The 24744-nt window shown below is 40.5% G+C and overlaps 2 protein-coding genes across 3 annotated transcripts; one reads left to right on the plus strand and one right to left on the minus strand.

Annotated features, from left to right (window-relative positions):
* Window positions 1–1066: 1066 nt before the first annotated feature.
* LOC124066885 lies at window positions 1067–12498 on the minus strand. Of its 2 annotated transcripts, none has more exons than XM_046403719.1 (5): window positions 11972–12498; window positions 7945–8120; window positions 7783–7837; window positions 5328–7651; window positions 1067–5006 (listed from the first exon to the last, which is right to left on the minus strand). In XM_046403719.1, exons 1-5 carry the CDS (start codon window positions 12240–12242, stop codon window positions 3195–3197), a joined length of 4638 nt encoding a protein of 1545 aa, XP_046259675.1. In that variant the 5' UTR covers window positions 12243–12498; the 3' UTR covers window positions 1067–3194. The 2 variants fall into 2 exon arrangements, with proteins under 2 accessions (XP_046259675.1, XP_046259666.1); XM_046403710.1 differs by having other exon boundaries at window positions 7783–7849; window positions 11972–12496.
* Window positions 12499–13194: 696 nt separating this feature from the next.
* On the plus strand, window positions 13195–24086 carry LOC124053327. Its single transcript, XM_046378378.1, has 8 exons — window positions 13195–13994; window positions 15327–15445; window positions 15723–15822; window positions 16068–17236; window positions 19626–20010; window positions 20087–20217; window positions 20501–20606; window positions 22203–24086. Exons 1-8 carry the CDS (start codon window positions 13733–13735, stop codon window positions 23357–23359), a joined length of 3429 nt encoding a protein of 1142 aa, XP_046234334.1. The 5' UTR covers window positions 13195–13732; the 3' UTR covers window positions 23360–24086.
* The last annotated feature ends 658 nt before the right edge of the window (window positions 24087–24744 follow it).

The following is a 24744-nucleotide window of genomic DNA, read 5'->3' on the forward strand; positions in this document are numbered from 1 at the left end:
CAGAATACCCTAATTAGTAACGATAAGGTGAGCTAAATAACACCATGCAAGATTCATGAAGACAGAGCTCTTTATCTTTTTTAACGGCAAGACGTGTATTTTAGTCACTGCGTAAAAATTAGCTTTGAGAAACAGTCAGCTTATAGAAAGAAAAAGAGTAACAGCCCAGGGTAAATTGGACGGATAGAGGAAAATGTGACAAGGGAAAATAAGAGAAAAAGAAATAAGAGAATTAAGAGTTAAAATAGAAATAGTAATAAAGAGAGATAAGAGTTAAAGTGAAGAAGCCACTGATTTGGACAAAAGCCCTCTGACAGGCTGTTTTAGACAGGCCGAAAATCTTGGAAGATCACTCCGTGAATTTCAACTGTAAGTTCCCACTCGAATATTGTTGACAAACAAGTGTCTGAAGCAGCTTCTTTTAAATATCTACACCTCATAAGGTAGCAAAATTTTAGAAAAGAGAAGGAAATATGAGATAAGGAGCAGCAGAAAAAGCATGCTAAAATGAAGGTTTGCTGAACAACTCTTCATCATATTTCCCCCGGTCACATTCCAACTCCGAGGGGTCATATGCGTGAGTTAGTTGTGGGCTTTGTTGATAGGATAAAACCAGTTGAAAGTAAGAGATACATGTTGGTGGTTGTGGACAGATTATCGTGATGGCTGGAAGCCTGTCCAACTAAGCGGAAGGATGCTTAGCCTGTTGCTAACTTTTTGTGTACAGAGGTCATAAGCAGATGGGGACTTCCAGTTCGGATATCCTCAGATAATGGGAAGGAGTTTGTGGATAAGGCGGTGAAACTGTTTTTGCAAAAACTGGTAATTTAACAGCTTCTTGGAAAATTGCATTGGTAAAATTTGATAGCACACCGTTCTAAATGGGGTAGCGGTGCTTCCGTTGGCGTTGATGGTGTGTTGCTCAAGTGAGTTGCATGATTTGCATATGATACCTCATGAGCTGATGAAGGGAAGACGGATGCCAGTGCTTTGTTTGCGTTTAAGTGGTGTTATGGCAATTTCTTGTCTACCTGTAGTGAATTAAAAAAAGAAAAAACAACAAGACTGGAAGCAGCCAAAATGTTTAATCTCTATATAGAGAGAAAGCAACACACAGAACCACATGACAGTAAGCAGTTCAGAGGTGTGCCCCACTGACTGAACACCTCATCCCATTTTTACACGCTCTGATATGTCTGGTCCTTTGTACCTGTGTTTTGACAAAAGATTAAGAGAAAGGTGCCACAAAGGCATAAAAAGTAATCTAAAACATGAACAGATGTGTTTAAGGCAGGATCAACAACAGTGTGTGAGCTCAAATAGGCAATATATTAACTTCAGTTTTGTTTTTTGTTTTTTTTTTAAAAAAAGCAATTGCACATATAATGCATTTATGGAAACTGTAAGGTTACATTCATTGGCTTGTCAGGGATTACACATAGATAGCAAAGAGATTAAAATAGTAAAAAAAAAATATCATAAACCTTGTTTGAGGAGTTAATCATGGAACAAGCACAACTATTAACCATTGATGTCATTTTTGCATCTTTGCAACAGTGAAAAGCGGGAAAAAAATAATTTTAAATAACAATACTTGAAATTCAATCATTTTCCATACATGTACTATATATTCCAAATAACTAACAGCTAAGTTCGCTTTTCAGATAGGACTGAAAAATAATAAAAATACTTTAAATTTTTCACAACCACAACTTATCTGCTGACAAGACTATAATGGCTCTAGTATGCAGCTGTTTACTCTGAAGGCAATGTCTAAAACAATATACTATCATAAAGGCTACTTGGGTCTGGTGTCAGGTTACCCTTAGTATTTTTTCAATAAAGCTGCAAAATCTAAAACATGTTATGGCTGTATACATAAAAAGAACTTATCTGAATAAACACACACAGAAATAAGGTGCAGCTGTAGAAATCTACAATGTTAATACTGGTTATGCATAATCTCAGAAGAGAAGACGGTGCCCTGAGAAAATTTGTTTTAAAGGATTAGCTTCACATATTGGGAATTGTGCTTACATGTTACTTTGCTGAGTTACCACTCTCATAGCTGTGCATTAAATACGGAGATGACGCCACTAAACAATTATTTTAGCTCTGCAAAAAAACTGTGAGCTGGAAGAAACAGGTGGCCTGACTGCGATCAGTGCTCAAAAATATGATGATGAAAACCTCTAAAGCTCTTAAATCATCTCATTTATTTAATCTGTACAGTTTAAATATGAAATTGACATTTTTACAACTAACAAGTGCATCTTTCAGTGTCAACTAAAATGCTGAACTACTGCTTTATGCCTTCTGAAAAATAAAATAAAAAATAAATCCTCCTCTAAAAGAGCTTACAAAATGCTTTCAAATGTGCATTTGCATTTGCCTTTAACCCCCTGGAGTCAAGAGAAGCACCGGCTCTTCTTTAAACAGGAAGGCGCAGAGGGAGACACAGAGACAGAGAGTGAGGACTCTGATGACGAAGTGGATGATTCCTCTTTTGTTTTGGAAGAGGAAAGAGAGAACGGGGAGCCCCGATGTGCAGACAGAGTGCTCCTGGGGCGTCTGCACAAAGGAAGGGACACCCACCAGGTCCAGATTTTCTGCTGACTCCTTGCCATCATACTATTAAACTCTGCACTGTAACGGACACACATACTTTTCCCTCAAAAATGTATAAATGTACAGACACATGTAAATATCTGATCTTTTATATTTTATTTTAGTTTATATCTCACTTCATATTTTAAATTTTCTTTCTTGGTCGGGAAAGTACAAGTGCAGTGTCTGTACGAAAAAAGAATTTCCCCTCAGGGATAAACGAAGGAATTCTGATTCTGATTCTAAAGTGTAAACGCTGCCTCCAGGTGGACAACAGGAGAAGTGAAACATCTTGGAAGTGTCAGGCCTGTGATGTGTCCCTCCATCTTGTGGTAGACAGGAACTGTTTTTTGGAGTGGCACCAAACAAGACAAGGTAAACCATTTTTAAGTTGAAATATAAAGGTAAAATCAAAAGTAGTCAAAAACATGACTCCAGAGGGTTAAAGATAGACTACAGCAAAGAAAAACAAACCACATCAAATTTCATTGCCACACTAAATATTCTCACAATAAGACTTTACATGTCTAATGTTAGAAACTTAATCCTTCTCAGTGGAACAGGATGGCATCATGGATGTCCACCTCTTATTGAATTTTATGTACATTTTTAACATGCTTTTTCAGGTGGCCTGACTGTGTAAAGTGCTTGGGACAGTGTGGGCAAGAATGTGGTTTCTCCCCTGTGTGAATATACTTGTGCCTTTTCATGTTATTGAAGTCTAAAAATCCTTTCCCACAGTATGGACACCAGTGTCTCTTCTCCCCATTATGCCACCTTAAATGGACATTTAGATCTACCCTCCTTGTAAATTTTTTTTCACAGAGGTTGCAGTGGAATGGTTTCTCTCCAGTGTGGATACGTATGTGGGCTTCCACATCTAGTTTTGTGAAGCACCCCTTGTTGCATATCTGGCAAACAAAAGGTTTAATCCTGCTGTGAACCATCTGGACGTGTTTGGTGAGGCCAAATCGGTAGACAAAGCCCTTCCCACACTGTTGACATACATGAATCCTTCCATTGCGGTGCACTCGTCCATGCCGTTTAAGACCCTTGGAGTCTGTGAAGCACTTCCCACAGAGTGTGCAAGAGAACGGTCGTCTACCTTTGTGCAGACGAACATGGCTTTCCAGGGCAGCACTGCTGCTGAGGACGCGACCACACTCCCCACACTGGTTTTTGAGCAGACGCCTACCAATAACTGATAAAGGCTGTAATGGTGAGACAACAGGTGGTGTTTTGACAGGTATAGGGTGGAGAGAAATGCTGGGGGGGTAAACAGCGATACGATTCTGGGATCTTGGGGAGATTGTCTCCTTTTTTACAGGTAAGCGTACTGACCTCTTTTCCCCTGCTGGAGGTGTTTTACTGGGTGGCATTTTAGGAGGGGTCCACACAGCATTAGCCATACATTTTTTTACAGCCTCACAGCTAGCACGGATCTCTACTAACTGGCTTGTTTTAGCTCCATTCTGCAATGTTGATTGATGGGAATCTCTCATTTTTGCGATTGTTGTGACTTTTGTTGCTTCACTTTCTACCTTGTTAAAATCCACCAGTTTTAAATTAATTTTAGGAATTGTACCCTCTTTAATTATGTGAATGACAGAGGTTAAATCACTGGTATGTATTTCAGGAGCAGTACAACTTTTGCTTGTACCTGATGTCTCAGAACTAACAGAAGTAGATTCAGTCCTTTTAGGACTAACAACAGCTCTGCTCAAGCAAGTCCTCTTAGATCTCACAGGAGTGGTTTTGGTATTGTTGGTTGGAATTTTTCTCTTTTTTAGGACAGCATCATCGCTAGTTGAACTTGTTTTCCCAGAAAGCACAGAAATGTTTTTGGGCTTTTGAGGGGTACCACCATCTTCAGTTGGGCTTGACCTCTCTGGACTGACAAAAGTGGATTTTTTATTTTTGGAACCTACACCATCTCTAAAAGAATTTGTCCTCCTGGGACGTATAGGAGTGGACTCATTACTGGCCTTAGACCTCTTCGAACTGACAGAAAACAAAGCACTAGAAGCGTTCTTGGATTCAACATCTTTACACAGTCCAGATCTCCTGTAACTAATGGAAATAGGGTCACCAGCTGTCTTTTTCGGAGATGTAACATCTTCTACTGCCCATGGGTTTTCTGGATTAAGAGGCATATGTACACTAGTTGTGTTTTTGTCATTTGGATGGTCATTCTCTAATCTAACATTTTTAAGGCTTACAGTCCCAGTCTCCGTTTCTGTGCGTGGTTCTGGATTTGTTTCATTTTTCTTAGCTTGTAAGTGGCTTTTGATGTGATGTCGGAGTTGGACCATTAGGAAATTTTTCTGTAGCCGTTGCTTGTCACCGGTGCTAGCCTCTGTACAAGAAGCTCTGGCATCTACAGACTCATTAGAAGATGCCTATATATGAGGAGAAGAAGAAAAAAAAAAATCACAAAAATAAATATAAAATACATAATAAACATTCATGTGCACATGATCACATCAAAGCTTTTAACAAAATGTAACCCTACCTATATAATCAACAACTTTCAATTCTAAACTATCTCATTCAGTTTCGGTATCACTTTAACTTGTGTTTAACCTATGACAATTGTAGATAGTGACTAAAAAAATTAAACTATCACTACCCTGAATGTGTAGTAACTAGTGCAAATATGATTTTCTCCTGACAGAAATCACAATGTCAGTCTGGGGGGGGGGGGTGTCCTACTGCATTACCTTTTGTGGGTCTTGTGCTGCAGGAGACATGGCCAACTGTGCCAGGGTTGTTTTACTCATCTGTAAATGAGGCTCAGATGTGTCCTTGGATGTGATGGATCCTACATTTATGATTGCAGCCGATTGCATCTCTTCTACAGGTTGGTCATTAGGGAATGCTTCATGCAATGAACTACTGATTATTTCCCTGTCCAAATTAGAAGCAAGTTCACCAGTTCCACCAGATACAGCTGAAGACTCAGTCATGTTGAGGGTTACTGTTGAGTTCAAATAGGCTGATGGTGCAGATAACTGCACATACCTGCTGTCAGGCAACTCTTCCAAAGTGGTACAGTTTTCAGAGGCTAATGATACCTTTGCTTTAATATCATTTGGATCTTCTGACATCTGAGAAGTTTTTGCAGACACAGCAACAGAATTTTCTTTGAAACTGGAACAAATGTCATTGGATGACACAAGTGTCTCTAATGGCGTTGATGATTTCTCTTGTATAGTACATTCTTTCAAAATGGACTGAGAGTCACAACATCCATTTGTGCACAGTCTTGAGACCAAAACTGATTCATTGGTTGATACTGGAAATGGGAGCCTGGTTAATCTGACCACAGCAGAGAGTTGGGGCTTAAAAACTGGGGCTACCACTGGAGACATGAAGGTAGGCTCTGGCCCCACTGAAGTTTGTGGAATCATAGTTATTATTTTTGGACGTAGTAGAGTCTCTGACTCCAAGTCTTTAGATGTAATGGTTGACTGTGTGACAACAGGATGGGATTTGCTGGCAGTAATGTTATCTGTTTTCTGAGAAGCAGAGGAAAAAGAAAGTGTTCCAAAAGGTAAACCTACAGCTGTAGAGCCTGGGAGTGTACTTTTATTTTGTGCAGCAACACACATTGACCTAACATTAGGTAGCTGGGTTGGAGACTGTACTGCAATTTTATGAGGCATTAATGAGGATACCGATCTTGGCACAATTAGTTTAGAAGGTACTGCTTTAGCCCGTTTACTTGATGTCATAGCATTAGATAGAGTGACCATGTGGTGTTTTTTTGGTGTGAGAATCTTAATGTGGGCCTGAGCATCGCTGCTTAGAGTGACATCCGTAGTCTGAGGAGGAAGTTTCTGCATTATCGACTGTGTTGTTGTGCACAGCTCTGTAGGTAGAGCATCCAATGCTTCATGAGTTTCAACAGGATGCAGCACTGTCTCTATCTCAGCTGGAGCCTTGCCCACAGATTGTAGGGCACCCACACTGAGAGCACAATGGGTTTGGGCTTGTGGTGCTGCTGTTCTTTGTTCAAAAGAGAATGTACTTTCTAACACTGGCTGATACATAGCCTCAACTAATAGCATTGCATCCTGAAAATTTACAGAGGTGCAACATTCTCTGGGCTGAACTGATGGTATTTGTGGTGACTCAGTTGGTGTTTCCAGTGTAGAAGAAACTTCAGCAGATGGCGCCTGAATTATGCCTTCTGCCATATTCATATGTTGTTGCGATACTGAAGAAACTTCGAGAGAAACAACCACATCTTTTAAGGCAGGATTTGTTCTCTCCTGGTTGGATGGAATGATAACAGAGGAAGAATCTTCAGGATGAACTGAGCGAGCTTGTGAGAGAGACTTGAGTGAAGTGATATTAACTGTATCAACTGCAGAAGAGACCTCAACCTCTTTCACTTCTTGTGCAGGGGATTTTTTCACTTCTTGCTCAGGTGTAATATCAGGAGATGGTGACTGAAGTATGTCTTTCCATGACCGTTGCAGATGTTTTGCTTTCTTTGGTGGCTGTCCTCTTCCATCAGGCTGGGAACTAGCCTCCACTTCTGCCACGCTATTTTTTAATTCATCACATATTTCTCCCTCATTGAGTGGTGTGTGTTGTGCTAACTGTTCCTGCACAGACTGCATATCAGCATGTTGTTGATGAGCTACATCACTTGGATCATTTATCGATGGTTGGCCCATGGTTTGACACAGCTGCCCTTCTTCAAGCAGTGCAGCCTCTGACTGATGATAATTCAACAACTGGTGTTTATGAGATGTCATGAGCTCTCCATGTGTATGAATATCTGATGTCTTCTGACTAACTTCAGGTTCATCTTGCATGCCATCTTTTATTGCAGCGAGTGAGATGACTGTGTGCCCTAGTTCAGATGATTGGTTCTGAGCTCCTTGTAAACAACTATATGTCCCAAAAGAAGGCAGTTCCAGTGCCACTTGGGTGTCTTCATGTCCTTGAGGCAAGGGTATTTCTCTAGTTGAACACACTGTGTCAATGAAAGGTCCTTCATGTTCAGTTCGACAAGGAGAGGTCCGTGGTGGATCTGGATACAACAGTGATAGACACAGCAGAAAAAACATAAGAACTATAAATGGTGAGAAGTTAACCTTACCAAATTTTGATAAAAAAGCTGAATCAAGTTGAAAAATCAAAGTCAAAGTTTTAATCCCGCACCTGCTTTATCACTTGAAACTTGTCCACAGCCCACAGTGGACTCAGCTTCCTCTTGCTTTAAGTGAGACTGCAGAGAAAAATCATCACAGGAGTTATGCAAATGCTAACTCTCAGCTTGGAAAAGACATGCAAGAAAAAAAGATTTGTTTGCTGCACACGCACCTCCTGTTTGACAAGTGTAAAGGCCATTTGAGAATTTCCCTCTCCACAGATCTCATAGTCATGCTCCTGTAAAGCATACACCATCTCCTCATAACTGTGGTGCTTTTGGTTTTGCGACAATGAGTGCCTCAGTGGTTGACACTGCTCTACCAGAATTGTATCAAAAGCATCAGGGTCTGTAAACATGAACAGAAAAAAAAGGTTAATTGATGATTTTTAAGACTCATCTTCTGTCTATAGCCAAGTGATGTTTGGTCTGACTCCTGGTGAATACGCTAAAAAAGGAGAAAAAAAAGAAGAAGAATAAATAAATCTGTCATCTGCATCATTTGCAATACAAATAGAAACTGAAGTTGTATTTAACCATAGGATGTCCATTCCGGTCAGTTTTGCTTTTGATCTATTAACAGTGATTTATATTATTTGCGTTGACAATGCAACAGTGATGGGCTTCCATACAGTCCATGTGGACAAGGACTGCACTAGGAGTGGTAAGCACGGGGGGGGGGGTGTGTGGCTTGCCATGCTTGTTAAAAACTGGCGGTGTAATCCAGCTCTCATTACAGTGAAGGAGCGCATCTGCAGCCTGGATATGGAACTGTGTGCCATTGGACTATGTCCACATTACTTGCCCTGGGGAGTTTTCACATGTTGTCATGGTGACTCTTTATGTTCCCCCCTCTGCAAACCCCAGCACAGCATGTGACATGATTCACTCTGCAATAGCCTGGATACAGACTCCAAGTGCATTCACTGCTATCTCGGGTGACTTCAACCATATTAACCTGGACAAAACACTTCCCAATTTCACTCAGTTTGTGAACTGTCCCACCAGAGAGGGACGAACAATAGACCTGCTGTGTGCTAATGTAAGAGACTCTTACAACTCTCAGTTTTTTAACAGATTTAACACAGTGACCCCAGCTCACGCTTCAAATGACTCCTCAGAAGTATGGCAGCACCTAACCACTCCACTCTCTCTCCCTCCCTCCACATCCCATCTGGATGGCGACACTCACACCTCATCCCCAGATGCCCCGGCTGACTGCACGCTCCTGGAAATCACCTGCACCCCTCCCCTACCTGTTACCGCAACAATGACCTTCACAGCTGAGTGCACTCACACCGGTACAGACACACCCATCTACACTCAGAGAGGGGAGGAGAGAGCATATTGCCAACATTAGGGTTAAAAAAAACCAAAAAGAAAAAATCAACAAGCACCCCCCCAATCCCCACCCCTCAACTCAAGCAAAAATCTCTGCTCTGCATTTCTTAAACAAATCATACAAGGCAAGGTGGGAAGCACAGCTAGCTCTACAGCAGATGCTAGTCTAAATGAGAGCATCTCTCCCGGCCCCGACCACAGTGCTTGCCAATCCCCTGCCCCGGTTAACGTCGCCACAACTAGTACTAAACACAACCCTACCACTGAGACACGTAGTAAGAAACTGCAGACGAGTCACCACCCTCAGTCTGGCTTTGATCCAGCATGGCTGTCAGACTTAAGATACTCTCCATGGCTGTACAAGACTGAACTTGGTGAGTGAATTGATTAATGAGGATGGATGGATGGATACATAAATAAATAAATAAATAAGTGAATAAATATACAAACAAACAAATGAATGAATAAATGAATGAATGCTGGATTCATTGATTTTTTGAATGAGTGACTGATTAACCAGCTGGCCAGGTTTAGCCTTTGGGACCACCTATTAGCAATTAGTGCAGTAAGTGCCCTGTGTGCATACCAAACAATGAGTCCTTTAGTTTGGGATATGCTGAGATGTGTTGACTATGCCAGAGTGAGTAAAAGAAAGCATTTGATCGTTATTAATCATATGCTTTTTAATCTTATCTTGTATTTTCCATCCATGTGAATAGATTTATTATTATTATTTTGGTAGTTTTTTTTTTTTTTTTTTTTTTTTTTTACAGGAATGTTTTGCTGATTATGTAGGCAGCACAAGCAGGTGGTTACAAGGGGGAGTCAGGGCAGAATTTTTATTGAACCTTTCAGTCCTATAGAAAGGACAAACTTGACCAACACATGGCATCTGATCATCACAGAACAGCATGTCTGCACCAGTCAAATCTGACAGCAGGTAAAGTATTTAAATCATTTTTTAAAATCAATACTAACATTAACATGCTCCTTGATATTGATGATGTGTTTCGTTTCAGGCAACTGGCTTGCTACTTTTGAGCCAGTAATTGTCCTGGAGCATGAAGCCGTGATGGGGGCATTCAAGTGCTTATACTGGCTCATCAAACATGAAACATCAAACATGAAATAGCACATCATACCAACTATCCAGCCTTGTTGGACCTGGCCACTCTGTTGGGCTGCAGCTATTTCGACAAGCTTAATGTATGCTTAAAAAAATTCAGTTGGTGTCATGTGATTGTTATAAATTACATTTAGCATAAATTTAGTTGAAGAAATAACATAATATTAATTTCAATGTATCTTTGTGTTTCCAACAATTTTATTTTTCAGATTGACAAGGCTACAAACTACAGATCATACTGCATTGTGATCCCATATTAAGGGATATTCATCAGTCAAAAGCGATCGGCATAGAAACAGATGAAACAACAGATGCGTCCATGTGCAGACAGCTGGACATTCATGTTAGGTATGCCAAAGTGTAACACTTAAAGCTGGAATCTGTAACATTGTTTTTGCTGTCAGTGTCGTCTTTACATCATATGTCTGTGGTCTGATTTTTGCTGTTGCCCTTGCTTCTATATATAAAAAGAAAAAATAGATGAAATAAATACTATGATAATTGAATGTTATATGGATTATTAGATACTTGGACAATGAGGGGAAGCTCTTCTGCCAGTTCCTGGACCTAATCTACCAATCTACGGATGGAAAAGTTGATTCTATCGTGGCAGCCCTGAGAAAGATCATACAGATCAAGGGCATCCCAGTAAACCTCATCTTTGGCTTGGGAACCGGTGGTGCAGCAGTTATGACGGGTATATCAAACTTTTTTTTTCCTTGTATGTCATTATCACTTTGAACATATTTGGTAATTTCATTAAAATCACTTATAGGAAAACAACATGGAGTGACCAAACAACTGTCAGAGGAATGGCCATGGCTCTTCAGTGTACACTGTGCTGCACATAGACTGGCTCTAGCCTGCAATGATGCATCAGATTCTGTCCCATACATGGCAACATTCAGAGACCACCTAGAACAGCTCCATCTGTACTTCAGAAACAGTGCAAACCATTCTTCATCTCTGAAGGCTGCTGCAGAGGTTCTCGGTTTGTGTGAGCTTGCAGTTTAATTGCAGAATTCCTTTAACAAACTTATATCTGTCATTTAAATTAACAAGTGAAGGACACCCGGTGGCTGTCTCAACATGAGGCTGTTAAAAACTTCATAAAAACCATCCCTGCAGTACTGGAAGCCTTGGCATTTTTGGCATTTTTTTCATGCATTTTTAGTTTCAGAAAATTCAAGAATTGTATGTTGTACTGTATGGAAAAGTGTTGCTAAAGTTATTGTTGCTAAAGTTAAAAAAATGTGAACACAAATCAGCGTTAATTGTTTTCCTGCTTTGTCTCAAGATTGAGGGGTTGCTGCACCCCCAACTTCTACTTTGGGAGAGGCATAAAACCCAAAGGGACCCCCCCCAGCTCATTCCAAGAGGTAACACTCCCTCATTTGCACAACATCGTTTTAAAACACAGTGAATAAAGGAGTACAGGTAAGGTTTTCAAATAAGGTGCAAAGGTATTGTTTTCAAGTTATCTTGTTTGAATACAGTCAACAGTTTAGTAGAGTAAACTGTTGGAACACACTGGTATTAAGATGTGCAGTTGGGTAGCTTAGTATGGTTTCCCTCCTCTTTAGGATCCCACGCTTTGGAAAATACTAAACTTGGCTTTGTGTACATGTAGTACGACTACACTCAGACTTCTGGGTAGAGCATCACACAGCATTATCAGACACTTACATTGGTAAAGATTACTAAGCTTATGATGGGAAAGTCTAAGAACTCACCACACTGTACAGCTGTATCACGTTTCTCTGAACCGCCGCTTCTCCCCACGAGAGGCTCACGTTCTGTCACATAAACAGTCGGTTGGATTCTCGCACTCTCATACAGGCTGCATCTCGCTTTGAGGTCTTCGTTCTCCTTCTTGATTCTGGATATTTCTGCCTTCAGTTCGTCGACCATACTTTCGAAAAGTTTCGTAGTCTCTGCGATAGCACTCTTGAGCATGCTGTCCATGACAGATGCGTACTTGGTCTGAAAATCGTCCGCTGACATTTTGTTTAGTTTACCGTTCGTCGTTTTAATACGAATCCACGTTTGACAATACAGTTAATACAGCATTGTTAAAACCGTGGTATTAGAAAGTGGCTGATCATGGCTTCCTGTAAGGCACAGCAAAGATTTCTACTACTACTACTACTTCTTCTTCTCTTCCTTCTTCTTCTTCTTCCCTTCTCTTTTCTCCTCCTTCTCCTTCTTCTTCGCCGCAGAGAATCAAAGAGAATTTTGTCGTCGTCATCTTCTTCTTGATGTTTTATGGCGCTTGGCAAAAAAAACCCCAACATGATGCATTACCGCCACCAACTGGAATGGAATGTAGATAAGGACTCCAGAGCATACATCCACTAATTCTATACATTAATGGAATCTATTTGACAAGAAATACAATTAGTAAAATAAAGTTCATTATCCTAGTAGTAGTAGTAGTTATTTATCTATTTGGGTTTTTATTATATGTGGAAGTAAAATAAACTCTTTATGTTCAAGCAATGACAGTAGGATCAGGTAGTATCCAAGGATTTATAAGAGATTGGCACCAACTGGACTGAATTTTCTTTCAGTTATTTCTAGTTGTTTTGCTTTCTGCTCAGTTGTCCATTGAAAACTTTTGGTTTTGCTTCCCTCCTTTTCTGAACAGTGTTTCAGTCTATCTTGTATTTGATGATCTTCATTATGTTCTTTTAAATTAACCCTGTAATTTAAAGATAACTATATTCTTTGTATTGGCCTAAACCTTCACTGTTCTGTGCTTTGCTAATTTTATGTTCTTAATGCATAGCAAGGTTAATTGTATATCTGCTTCTTCTGATCATTTATTATTAAACTCACTGAGTTCCATTTAAGAATAATCATTATGTAATTTCTCCAAAGACCCCTGTTTAAAACCTGCTTCAAGCCTTTGTTAATTTGCTCCTGGAATAGGCTAATTTTTTGACCGAGAAGCACCATTCTTCAGCAGACATTCATACAGCTAAAACGATTAAGATTGTCCCTACTCGCGACCTGTAGGAAGTGCGATTTGTTTACGGAATCAAGAGGAATTGCGACAGCTCAACGATTTGTAACATTAAACTAAATCGAAGCAACCAAATTACTTTTATTTCCAAACATAAACTAAATGCTTATAAAACACGATAGTTTTAAGTTTCCGACAATAGCTTATGGCATAGTGGTTGGATTCTGTAACGTTAACTAAGGTTGCAAGCTAGTTAGCTTACGTTAACATTACAAGCGACCCATTGTTCTTTAACATTAAGTTTGGTGTAATGGAAAGTAACCACACGGTAAATTTGGACCACCTCATGTGCGTCTACAACGCTGTCAACACTGAAAACCGAATTTAGGAAACTGGCATGTCCAATTAAAAAAATCGACCTTAGCTGTACCCGACAAATGCTACTCTACTACAAGTGCAAGTTGAAAGTTGCCTTCTGTCTTTAGTTTACTGAAAATAGTTTCCAGAGTTATCGCACACCGTTGTCATAATGGCCGAGGCAATAGTAACGTTTCAATCTCAACTTTCTGGTGTCATGGAAACGGTGTTCAAAGCTGCCATGTATGAGATCACCCGGCTGGTGGAAGACAGCTTTTTGGAAGAGGTGACGCGGTGCAGGGAGCAGGTCGAGTCCCTGAAGAGGCGCCTGAAGTGGTCCGAGAGTAGACGTAAAGACAGAGAGGGAGACAGGAGAGGAAGATGTATCGACTGCGGAAGAGTCGGGTTGTCCAGTGAGGACCCAGAGAGGACAGGTGGGTCTGTCTGGTTATTACTCGGGTATATTTTCAGCCATTATTAACTTCCACTATTAACCTTGCGTATGGATGACTAAATGCACATCTCCGTCATGAGCTGCATTACTAAATTCACTTCTCTCAGTGGGCTGAGCTCTTTTTGAGTTGAAAATGTTACAGATCCTCCAGAAACATTTTTACTTAATAATACAAATGAAGAAATATTTCTAGGGAATAACTTACGACTACTATCATTATTACTATATTAACAAACAGAGCTGTGCTAGCCAGGTAGCCTCAGGGTTAACTGGGTGTTTCACCCATTTCATTTACCCAGGTCATGGCCTCTCAAGCTTCTTTGATGAGAGGTGAAACGTCTTCAAAGACATATAACCAAGTCCAGTTGTGTTCCATTCAATTTCCTTGAGCTCACCATGGTAACTTGATGCTGCACACCTAAACTGTCCCAGAGCAACTTATGGGTGTATTGATTGTGAGAGGTGTACTCTTGTGTATAGTAGGAGAGCCCTCTCTATTTCTTCATTTTATTTTTGTTCCAGTCAAAACCATTTTGCTGTGCTTTTGCATACTGATATCATCCTACAACAGAGATTGGTCGAATCGCTAAAGCATTGTACTTGTTGTATTTTTTTATATACCATATATATGTGAAAGATGAGAATAAAACTGTCATACACACACCTCAAGAATGCATCTGAGCAACATGTTAATTGAACGGAATACATAAATGTAATTATAGCCAGATATACTCATTCTCTAATGGTGTGGGAGTGTTATTATAAGCTTAATAATTGATGTATTCCCAAAGATTTTTTTGCCAGTTGTGCCGCCTTGTCTCCTTCTTCTTCTCTTCCCTTCTTATGTGTTTAGCATCACATATTTGCCTAATGTTACAGTTTGCTTTTTGTAAAATATGCTGCTTAGCTGTGAGTGGACATATGCTGCAAACACGAGCTCTATATGTGAACGCGTTTGTGGCTACATTGGAACATGCTGGGTTGACTTACTTGTTGATAACCACATTCATGTGACCACTTGCTGCAACTTGCTGCTCAGCAGTGACAGTCGCAAAAGTGATGAGTCAACCAACACAGTAAGTCTGCTGGGTGCGAAAACCAAAACAAATACCCGAAAGTCAGTGGCTTTGTCTAGCTAGCTGGAGGGTGCTGCACATAATTTTTGAGTGACCCCTTTCACATTAAACATATTCATTTGATCCATAATTATTGGACTATGACCCATTTGAGCCTCCTTGGTGCTTCATTGACAATTGCCATGTTATCATTTTTCTTTAAAAAGAAAAAACATTTTCCATATCCTCTGCTACAGAAAAGAGTCTGAAACAGGAGAGTCTGTTGCAAGAAGAAATAAATAGCTCCCAGGACACTGATGGTGAGACACCTAGTCATGAAGCAGAAGAGGCCCCCATTGCCATGAAGGCACCACAGGTAGATGACAGTTCATTATACAGTTATTATGCAAGAGCTTCTGTAAATTAGGTTTAAATGTTTAAAACGCTGGTCAGCAGTCAGTGGAAATTTCATTGTTGTAAACTTGTCAAGAGGCATGTCATCTCTGTAATATTTAACAGTATTTGCTTTTTCGTGTAACTTTTGTCACTTTAGCATCAAATCAGCCTGTCTGTTGATGTAAGTTTGTTGTTTCTTTTGAAGTGACTAGAGTGAAGCCTCCTGTATTAATGGTACCTCTCTGCTTGTCTGTCAGTCTCCCGGTGTGCAGGGTGAAAAGCTGGATCGACTACTCAAGGAAGAAGCCCTTCACATCACGCCAGAGTCCCAAGAGAGATGGGAGGTCAATTTGGAGGGTCAGTCTCCTCATTTTTGTAGACAGGAAGGCTATTTTTAGGAAGGGAATTTTCAGTAGATTAACATCTTGTCACATGTAGGTATACAGCATTATCTACAGTACTGCTTCATCGGAAAATGTTATACCAGTGGGTGCATGTTATCGACCAAATAAACATTTCATTGTTTATATAAGTTGTGTTACTGTAGTCCCTGTATCCACATACCCATAACTGAATAATGTTTTCCTTCTCTCACTGGCCAGAAACAGAGGCGTCAGGTCTGCCAGGCCCCAGTAAACGGTACAGTGACCAGAAGATCCCAAAGAGCCATGTAAACTGGGAAGCTGGCTTTCACCAGAGGCCAGAATCAGGCCAAGATGGACACTCAGGTGACCCACCTGAACCACTTTACCAGAGTAGATATGGAATGGAAATGCTGGGTGGTTTCGACAAGACTGGCTATGGAGACAGCAGTATGATAGATATGGGTAACTTGGATGGGTTACAAGGATCACCATCTAATCTGGGTGAGGATCTGAGTTACATGGGGCACTATGAAGGGGACATGGAAGCACCAGAAGGAGCTGAGCATGAAGTTTACCAAGCAGGTGCTCCACGCAATAGAATGGGCACGGTCAGTTCACCTGCAGGCTCACCTTCAAAGGCTAACATTGATGTAAGTGGAGAGTTCAGCTGTTTGTTGATCAATGAAGAAGGATATCTACAGGACCCAGGTATCTTGTACCCTGAACATGTGTCTGGTGAATCAGGGGGCAGGTTGAGCCTCCGGGGCCAGGGCATCCGCAATGATCCATCTTTAGATGGCACAGCAGACATATATGGGCCATCAGATGCGTACAATGATACCTTAAACTTGGGTGACAGGTTGCAGCATCAGGCAGCAGCAACACGAGGGAGGAGACACACCTGTAACCAGTGCTCCATGTCCTTCCCAGATTCTGCCTCATTAACAGCCCATAAGCAGACACATAAAGGCACTGGACAGGGGCCACCATACTCCTGCACCCAATGTGGAAAGACCTTCGCTCAAGCCTGTAATCTTAAAGTCCACCAGAGGATTCACCTGGGGCAAGGACTCCACCTTTGCAGTCATTGTGGTAAAGGCTTCCCTTCTTTCTCTGACCTAAAGACACACAAGTGTGGCCAAACAGGTGACAAACCTTACTGCTGCACTGTATGTGGGAACAAGTTCAGCCGTCTCTGGAATCTGAAGTTGCACCGGAGAATTCACACACAGGAGAAACCTCATCGTTGTACCATGTGTGATAAGAGCTTCACACGGGCGGACATATTGAAGGTTCACCAGCGTACTCATACAGGGGAACGACCGTACTGCTGTACTGTCTGTGGCCTCAGCTTCAAACGCTTGGATCATCTGAAGTCACATCAACGCAAACACACGACAGATCTATAAACTAATACGTTTTGGAAAGAAGAGTAAGAGAATTTAAGGTTGTTTTAAAGTTGTTTGTATTAGGAGATTAAAATGAATTATTTATGAGCCATTTGTCAGCCAAAGCCATGTTTTCTTAATTATCTTCAATTCCAAGTCCTTTGGTTTTTATTCAAAAAGTTTCTGTAGATATGAAAAACATAAGACAAAGATAATGTACATATTTTTCATGTTTGATAAAATGCTAATCTGTTCCCAGTTATTGCTGAATATTTTGTTACTGAACCATGACTCTAAGTAAAATTGAGTAACTATTGTTGTGCTTATATTACAGATTCAGAATAAAACTAAAAATGGTGTCTGTAAATGCTTTCTGTAAATGAAACTAAAGCCATGAGTTTTATCTAATTTTCAGTAAGTTGTTTTTTTTAAAAAAAAAAATCACTCAATTAAATATTCATCGATCCATTTTCTATACCACTTCCACTATCCGTCGAGGTCACAAGGGGGTCTGTGTAAGTTGGCCCTGCGACTGACGGGCCTACCCTGCCTCTGTGTGTGTGTGTGTGTGTGTATATGTATATATATATACACAGTACTGTCCAAAAATTTTGGGTAGGTGTGAAGAAAATGCTGTAAAGTAGTTTAGTTTATTTTTATCAATTAAAAAAAATGTAAAGTTAATGAACGGAAGAGAAATCTAAATCAAATCAATATTTAGTGTGACCACCCTTTGCCTTCAAAACAGCAACAGTTCTTCTGGGTGCACTTGCACAACATCAGGGATGCTAGTAAGGTGAGGTTTCATATCAGTTTCATATCACAGGTCATACACCATGGCAAGACTGAGCACAGTAACAAGACACAAGGTACTTATACTGCATAAACAAGGTCGCTCCCAGACAAAGATTTCAAAGCAGACTGGGGTTTCAAGACGTGCTGCTCAAGCCCTTTTCAGGATGCATGAAGAAACAGGCAACGTTATGGACTGTAGACACAATAGTCAGCTAGGGAAGCTTAGTGCAGCATATGAAAAACACATCATGCTTACTTCCCTTTGAAATCGGAAGATGTCCAGCAGTGTCATCAGCTCAGAACTGACAGAAACCAGTGTTACCTGACAGAAACCAGTGTCACCAGTGTCACCTATCAGTAGATAGGTGTACTATCTACTGTTCGGAGAAATCTGGCCATAAGTGGTCTTCATGGAAGAATTGTCTCCAAAAAGCCATACCTCTGATGTAGAAACAAGGCCACAAGACTCAAATATGCACAAAAACATAGGAAATGGGGTGTAGGAGAGAGTTCACTTTGGATAAAGGTATGCATTTTCATATAAGGTTTTGGCCTCATAACTGGAGTTTGTCCCTTGTCACTGTGCTGTGACAGTACACTGCTCCTTATTAGGCTGAGCCACAAATATTGCTCTTTGGGGAAGTAAAATCAATAATAATAAAACAAACAAAAAAAAAACATTATGCACATCGAAATACATAGTACAGCTCTTCCTCATTTACAGGTTTTCTGTTCTGCCCTGTGGCCATTTTCCTTGCCTATTACTAAATGTAATTGGGAAAATCAAAATGTGGGGGTCCAGTTTTGATGTTGAAGTATCACACAATTTTAATATTGAAAACCTTAGTGGAAATTATTGAGATTACAGTCACAGTCATGTTGTATCTTAAATTGGGTTCAAAAATGTAATCTCACTTTTGTGCCCCTTGATAATAAAGCGTTATAGGACGGCGTGATCGTATCGGGCCATAATGTGTAGTACAACAGCTAAAATACATTCCTATTTTAAACAAGTAGCTGCAAAGAGATTCAGTGACAACCGATTGCTTGGAGCAACCTATGGGTTTCACTCTATTAAAACGCGTTTTGTTATTCGCATTTTTCAGGTAAGGCCACCGTACTGCCTTGTAAATGACGTCACGAGCAAAAACAAGGACCACAAGCAGTCTTTAAAAGCTAGCACGATCAAATGTTAAGTGCATGTGAGTGTGCTTACCTCAGTAATCGTTATTAGTGGAATCCACAAGGCCAAGTGTAAATAAATCAACACTCGACTATGGTTTATGTATTTAGTAATTGCGTACTATTTGCTAACGGTTTAACGCTGTTTACGTTAGTCAGTATACGAATGGTACCGTTAAGCTAAACAGTCACGTTAGCTGGCTACCTGACAGTTCGAAATAACATGAAGGCAATTCGTGTCAGTCAGCAGCTCGTTGTGTGTCAACAGTCCAGCCTCTGAACATTTATATTTAATGTGGATATCTGTTTATTTCTTATTACATGAAATGTCCACAACAACAAGTGGATGTATAGTTGAATAGACTGCCTTGCTATAATGGTGAACAATCAAAACAACCCGTGTTGGAATTTTCAGGAAAAACGAAACTAAGCGGAGTCCTTTTCCTTACTTTTATTTTCCTCGCAACCGCACAGAATTTCGTGGTGTAAAATTTGTTCGACAGGGGTTATTATGTCGGACCTGGACACCCTCATTGTCACTTTCCAGACCCAGCTGTCGGATGTGATGGAGACTGTAGTGAAGACAGCCATGTATGAGGTCACCAGATTGGTGGAGGATGGCTTCTTGCAGGAGGTAAAGCGCAGAAACCAAGAGCTGGAGTCCTTGAGGATTCAGCTGCAGTGGGCTGAGAGGAAATTAAGTGACCAAGAGGGGAAAGATGGAGGGAAAGCTGGGAAGTGTATTGACTGTACCAAGGATGATGTGGAACTGTTCTGTGACACCTCAAAACAAAGGCCAAAAGAACAGCAGGATGGTAAGAACAAACAAAGATAATTGTTTAGTTTAAAAACACTGTATTCAGTTACATTACTGTAATACACCTTTTCCAGACATTTTGAGGGACTGTGAAGTGAAAAAAGAGGGCGAATCTGCAGAAATGTGGACAAGAAGCCAAGAGGAAGTCACGCCAGAGACAGGTCAGACAGCAGTTGATGCAGCCACTCACAGCCCTGAATCACAGGTGGGTCTTTGAACTAATCTAGTACCACAAAATTTATTTATTTATTAGAAACAGGATGGTGCAACTTCCTAACAGTGTCCTATATACCTGAATGCAACATAAAAATGTGTGGTTTTTATACTGTACAACTAGCCAGTATGCATATGTATATGCATTGGTATCCGATTGGTAGAACTTGGCATCAGCCAGCACATTAAGTGTATCGGCAAGGATTCGTCCAACTAACAAATCAAAATGAAAGTATATTCTCAGAATTCCCTGATGTGTTCATTGTGTCATTTAGGCAACAGAAGAAGATGTGTTGCCAGCAGTGGATGTCAAGGAAGAACAAGTGAATAAGCCGTCTTGTTCTTCTGTACATTTGGGAGGGTGGAGTGGTACTCTTGATGGTGAGTAGAGTGGTCTGTCACCTAGGTCCATTGTTTTCAGTTGTACAGTTGATGGTTCTACACTTCCATGTGACTCAGCAGTGGTTCGTGGCTACAAGTCATACTGTAACAGCCAAGGCACTCAAATGTCGTCATACAAATGTCAGTGATGCTCCATCAGATGGCAGCAACAGTACACAAGCTTGAGTAACTGCTCTAAACCAAGTAGCCTGTTACAGCTGATAGTCAGTAATTTGTGCAGCCAAAACTTTTTCCAGGTAAAACTTGCACTCTTGAACTTCTGTTCATTATTTGAACAATAGATATAAATAGACTGTTCTGACAGTCATTATTGGGGCACAGGTCGTACCGAACAGAGCGGGCCGCATACCAAACTGAACGTCCTGGTCTGAACAGTTCAAGACAAATGCGTACTGTTAAACTCCAACATCTATCTATATACATATTGTGAAGAAATATGAAGTTTCATACTACCGTACTATAACCACTGTTGATCACTGTGTTGTGGAAACTGTATCAGTTTGGGATGATCATTAATTTCATTTCTGACAACACTTACTTATTATGTTACTAAAGTCAAGTTCCATTGTCCCATACACTTAGCATAAGAACACAGTATAACATTTTTAATCTTCACAAAGAACTAATTTAGCCACGTTTAGCTATTTGCTCAGTAATGCAATATGTACAAAAGAAATGTAATGGGCAGTTCCTTTATATTGTTATGTAAAATTTCCTTTGTGCCCTCTGAACATTTTCATTTTTCCCCTGTAGCAGGTACACCTTGGAATTTTTTGCTACTGTGGCTTGTGTTGTAAAGATCTTCAACTGGCTAGTGTGTGCATTTGTTTTTGAAACGAGTGTAAAAAAGGCACGCTTTATTTTTAGCTCTATATTTCCTTTTTCGAACACAGCTGTTCAGTTCAGCACTTTACACAACAGAGTGGTTATTTTTGCCTTTATTAAAACTGGTGGATAGCACCTATAGAACCACTCCTTTCCATCCTGTTTTATAGTTACTCCTCTGTTGAGGTACCTGGCACACTGATCCAAAATCGAAAGGCAAAGTCAAAACACAGCAGACCAGTGATTTACGAGGAGAAGCCAGAGTCCTTTTGTCATCTGTGCGCTGATGTGGGATTTCTCAACTCTGTTTTTTCAGCAGTTGTAATAAACAACAACACATACAAAGGAGAAAAAGCACATATGTGCATAATGAGTGTGCAGTTGAGCAAGCAGAAAAGTAACTGTGAATACAAAGCTTGCAGAGAAAAACATCAGCAATTTTTGTGTTATTCTGACAGTAATGTAGCCTCCCATAGGCTTTAGGCAGTGTAACACAGGCTGCAGCTTCTCAAGACCAAGAAAAGTCATCTCTGTTGTTTCCCCACAGAGAAGGGTTACCACTAAAGCCCCTTTAACAACCATGCCTACATTTAAGACTACTTTCTGCGGTGGAAATGCAAAACAGATGTAAGGTTGAGGTACATTCAGTATGGGTTACTTGATTTTAGTGGATGGAGCTAGCAGCATTAGCAGTGGGTACATCATCAATTGAAATCAATCATATAACTCCTGTTTCTATTCATTTTCTAGGTGAAGCAGGAGCTGAATCCTACAGTACTAATGAGATGACTGAGACACAACCAAAACATACTCAAGAGAACAGTGAGGAGTTATTGAGGAACATCATCAAGCAAGACCCCCAGATCTCTACTGATTATGTCCTCCCTGAAGATCAGAAGGAAACACACATGGCTACAGATCCATCTTTAGAGAGGGACAGTGGTTGGGCAGGCCTGACTGTTGCAACAGCTGGATTGCTACAGAATGACAGTCTTGCAGCAGACTGTGATCCAGTCAAAACTAGAGGTTCTTTACAGCAAGTGGAACACAAGCTGACCAACTCTGTCACAACAGATTCTAGTGTTCTGGTTGCTCCAGGTAGAGATCAGATCTCAGCCTCAGCATCCCCTTCAGCAAGTCTGCAAAACAGTGATACGCTGGGTGTGACCATCAAACAGGAGGTTATTGTTGATTCTGACGGGTGTGTGGAAAGCAAACCTGAGGAAAAAAAGATCAAAAAGTCTGGGATGGCATCCTTCTCAGTAAAACAACACATTTCCCATAAAGCTACTGTACAGGAGGTTATGAAGCTGCATTCCAAAGTGGGTACAGGCCTCAGATTGCAAGCTGCTATACAGCATCTCCACAGACCAATGAGAAAGCCTACCCACGGACTCTCGAACACCAACACAACAGCTCTGTCTGTAGCTCACTCTCAGGTTGTGAACTTAAATATCCTCAACAGAATTCCCTCCACATCCAAAGCCGCTCCTCCTCCACTTTCTGTCCAGCGAGGCCATCTCGGTGACAAACCAGCACATAGCCGAAGTGGTGTCCCATGGATCAGCATCAAAACCCAACTTCAGTCTGCAAACTCCCATCAGACCAACCCCTTACCCCATCCAGACTCTCATCCTCACGCCAGTCCCAGGCACCTCCTGCGCTGCACCCAGTGTGGGAAGTGCTTCCCCCACCCCAGCAACCTGAAGGCCCACTTGCAGACACATACAGGTGAACGGCCTTTCTGCTGCTCTCTCTGTGGTCGCAGCTTCACCAAGCTGAGCAACCTCAAGGCCCACCGACGGGTCCACACTGGAGAGAGACCGTACTGCTGCTTGGCTTGTGGGAAATGTTTCACCCAGAAATGTAACCTGAAACGCCACCAGAGGATTCATCTGGATGTATGATGATGGACAGCCAGAGAGAAAACAACAAATTTGGTGCGTTTGTATCTTTTAAAATAAGATGCTCTGTACAGTTGCAGTAATGCACTGCAAAAACGCTTCTTGTGTGTGCGTCCCTTGAAGTAATTATCCGAAGTTCCTTTGTGCATTTCAGAAATGATATTCTAGTGGCATACCAAGGTGACGTAATAAGCGTATCTTGTAAAATGTGTCACCCACAGAGAAAAGTTAATTGCCATTTTGATCAATAAATAACAATTGTGTGAATATACAAAAAGCACGTACTGTGTATTTGCCCATAGATCAGGGTTGGTATTGTGATGTGGAAGATAAAAGTAATTCACATACTGAAGTCTGAAACTGATTTACCAAGCTACCTTTGGCTTTACTGTTATTGAATTTAGAAGTGCTCCAGAGGTCTTTTAAGTTTGTTCAGTAGTAGATCTGTGATGGCTGCGGTACAGAACCAGGTGAACACACACCTAATAGGTGCTCATCTTTGGTTATGACTTACAATGTGTTACTGGAAGATTCATAATTTAGAAGTATAGTTATTGTAGTTTAACCTATATTTCGAGCATGTCATAGGACACCATTTTTTGTTTGTATCTCCACCAATTTCATATTTTTCCCTATTTATGTATCTATATATTATAAATATATTGACTGTTGTTACTTTGACTTGTGAACTGCTGCTATTTTATTAAAAAAAAGTCACTTTTAAAAAACATTTTTTCTTCACACTTAATGAAGAGCTTCTTTAAAATCTAGAATTTACCATAACGCACAGATTATTTTTATTTATTTATTTTTTTAATTGAGGTCTGAGTGGTTTTGTTGTAACTTGAATGAGCTTTGCTGCGATGAAGACTGCTGTACTAAAATCCTGGAAACACTTTTTGAAGAGCTGACATCACTTAGGTGATATATTATGGGTCGTGACTAAATTTATTATTTATTTGTTCATTAATCACAACTCTCTCCTAAACCTCCAAAATCAGAATCAGAATTCCTTTGTTATTTATAAAATACCTCACTGTCAAGTTTTACAGCTATAATGTAGCATCTTAAATCGACCACTTGGTGTCAGCCATTCACCTAACTTTGTGCAAATATCAGGATCATGGAAGAAATTTTTCAGGTGGTATCAGTCCTCTTGTCTGTCTGCTCATGCGTTAATTGGGTAGAGGAGTATTCTTAATAAATACATTCCATTAGAGTAGCACATCATAATTACAAGTGTATGTAGACACTGTTATATTCGGTCTGTATGCATGTTACACATCTCATGTTCAGGATTAAGCTCGATGTGTTGTATCTATCTGTGCAGGTGGTACAGCTGATAACATTTTAATCTTATTTTCAAGGTGAGGTAAAAGCTAGCAGGG

This window comes from Scatophagus argus, chromosome 2 (assembly GCF_020382885.2).
Source record: "Scatophagus argus isolate fScaArg1 chromosome 2, fScaArg1.pri, whole genome shotgun sequence".
NCBI classification, from domain to species: domain Eukaryota; kingdom Metazoa; phylum Chordata; class Actinopteri; family Scatophagidae; genus Scatophagus; species Scatophagus argus.

Bases quoted from the DNA above. Each gene is read 5' to 3' on its own strand.
- LOC124066885 (XM_046403710.1), bottom strand. From the start codon at position 12,242: ATGTCAGCGGACGATTTTCAGACCAAGTACGCATCTGTCATGGACAGC. The intron at 7,652-7,782 runs GTGCGGGATTAA...TGTTGTATCCAG, and splicing joins AGTTTCAAGTGATAAAGCAG to ATCCACCACGGACCTCTCCT. The intron at 5,007-5,327 runs GTAATGCAGTAG...CCTCATATATAG, and splicing joins CAGCACAAGACCCACAAAAG to GCATCTTCTAATGAGTCTGT.
- LOC124053327 (XM_046378378.1), top strand. From the start codon at position 13,733: ATGGCCGAGGCAATAGTAACGTTTCAATCTCAACTTTCTGGTGTCATG. The intron at 13,995-15,326 runs GTGGGTCTGTCT...CCTCTGCTACAG, and splicing joins TGAGGACCCAGAGAGGACAG to AAAAGAGTCTGAAACAGGAG. The intron at 20,218-20,500 runs GTGGGTCTTTGA...TGTGTCATTTAG, and splicing joins CTCACAGCCCTGAATCACAG to GCAACAGAAGAAGATGTGTT.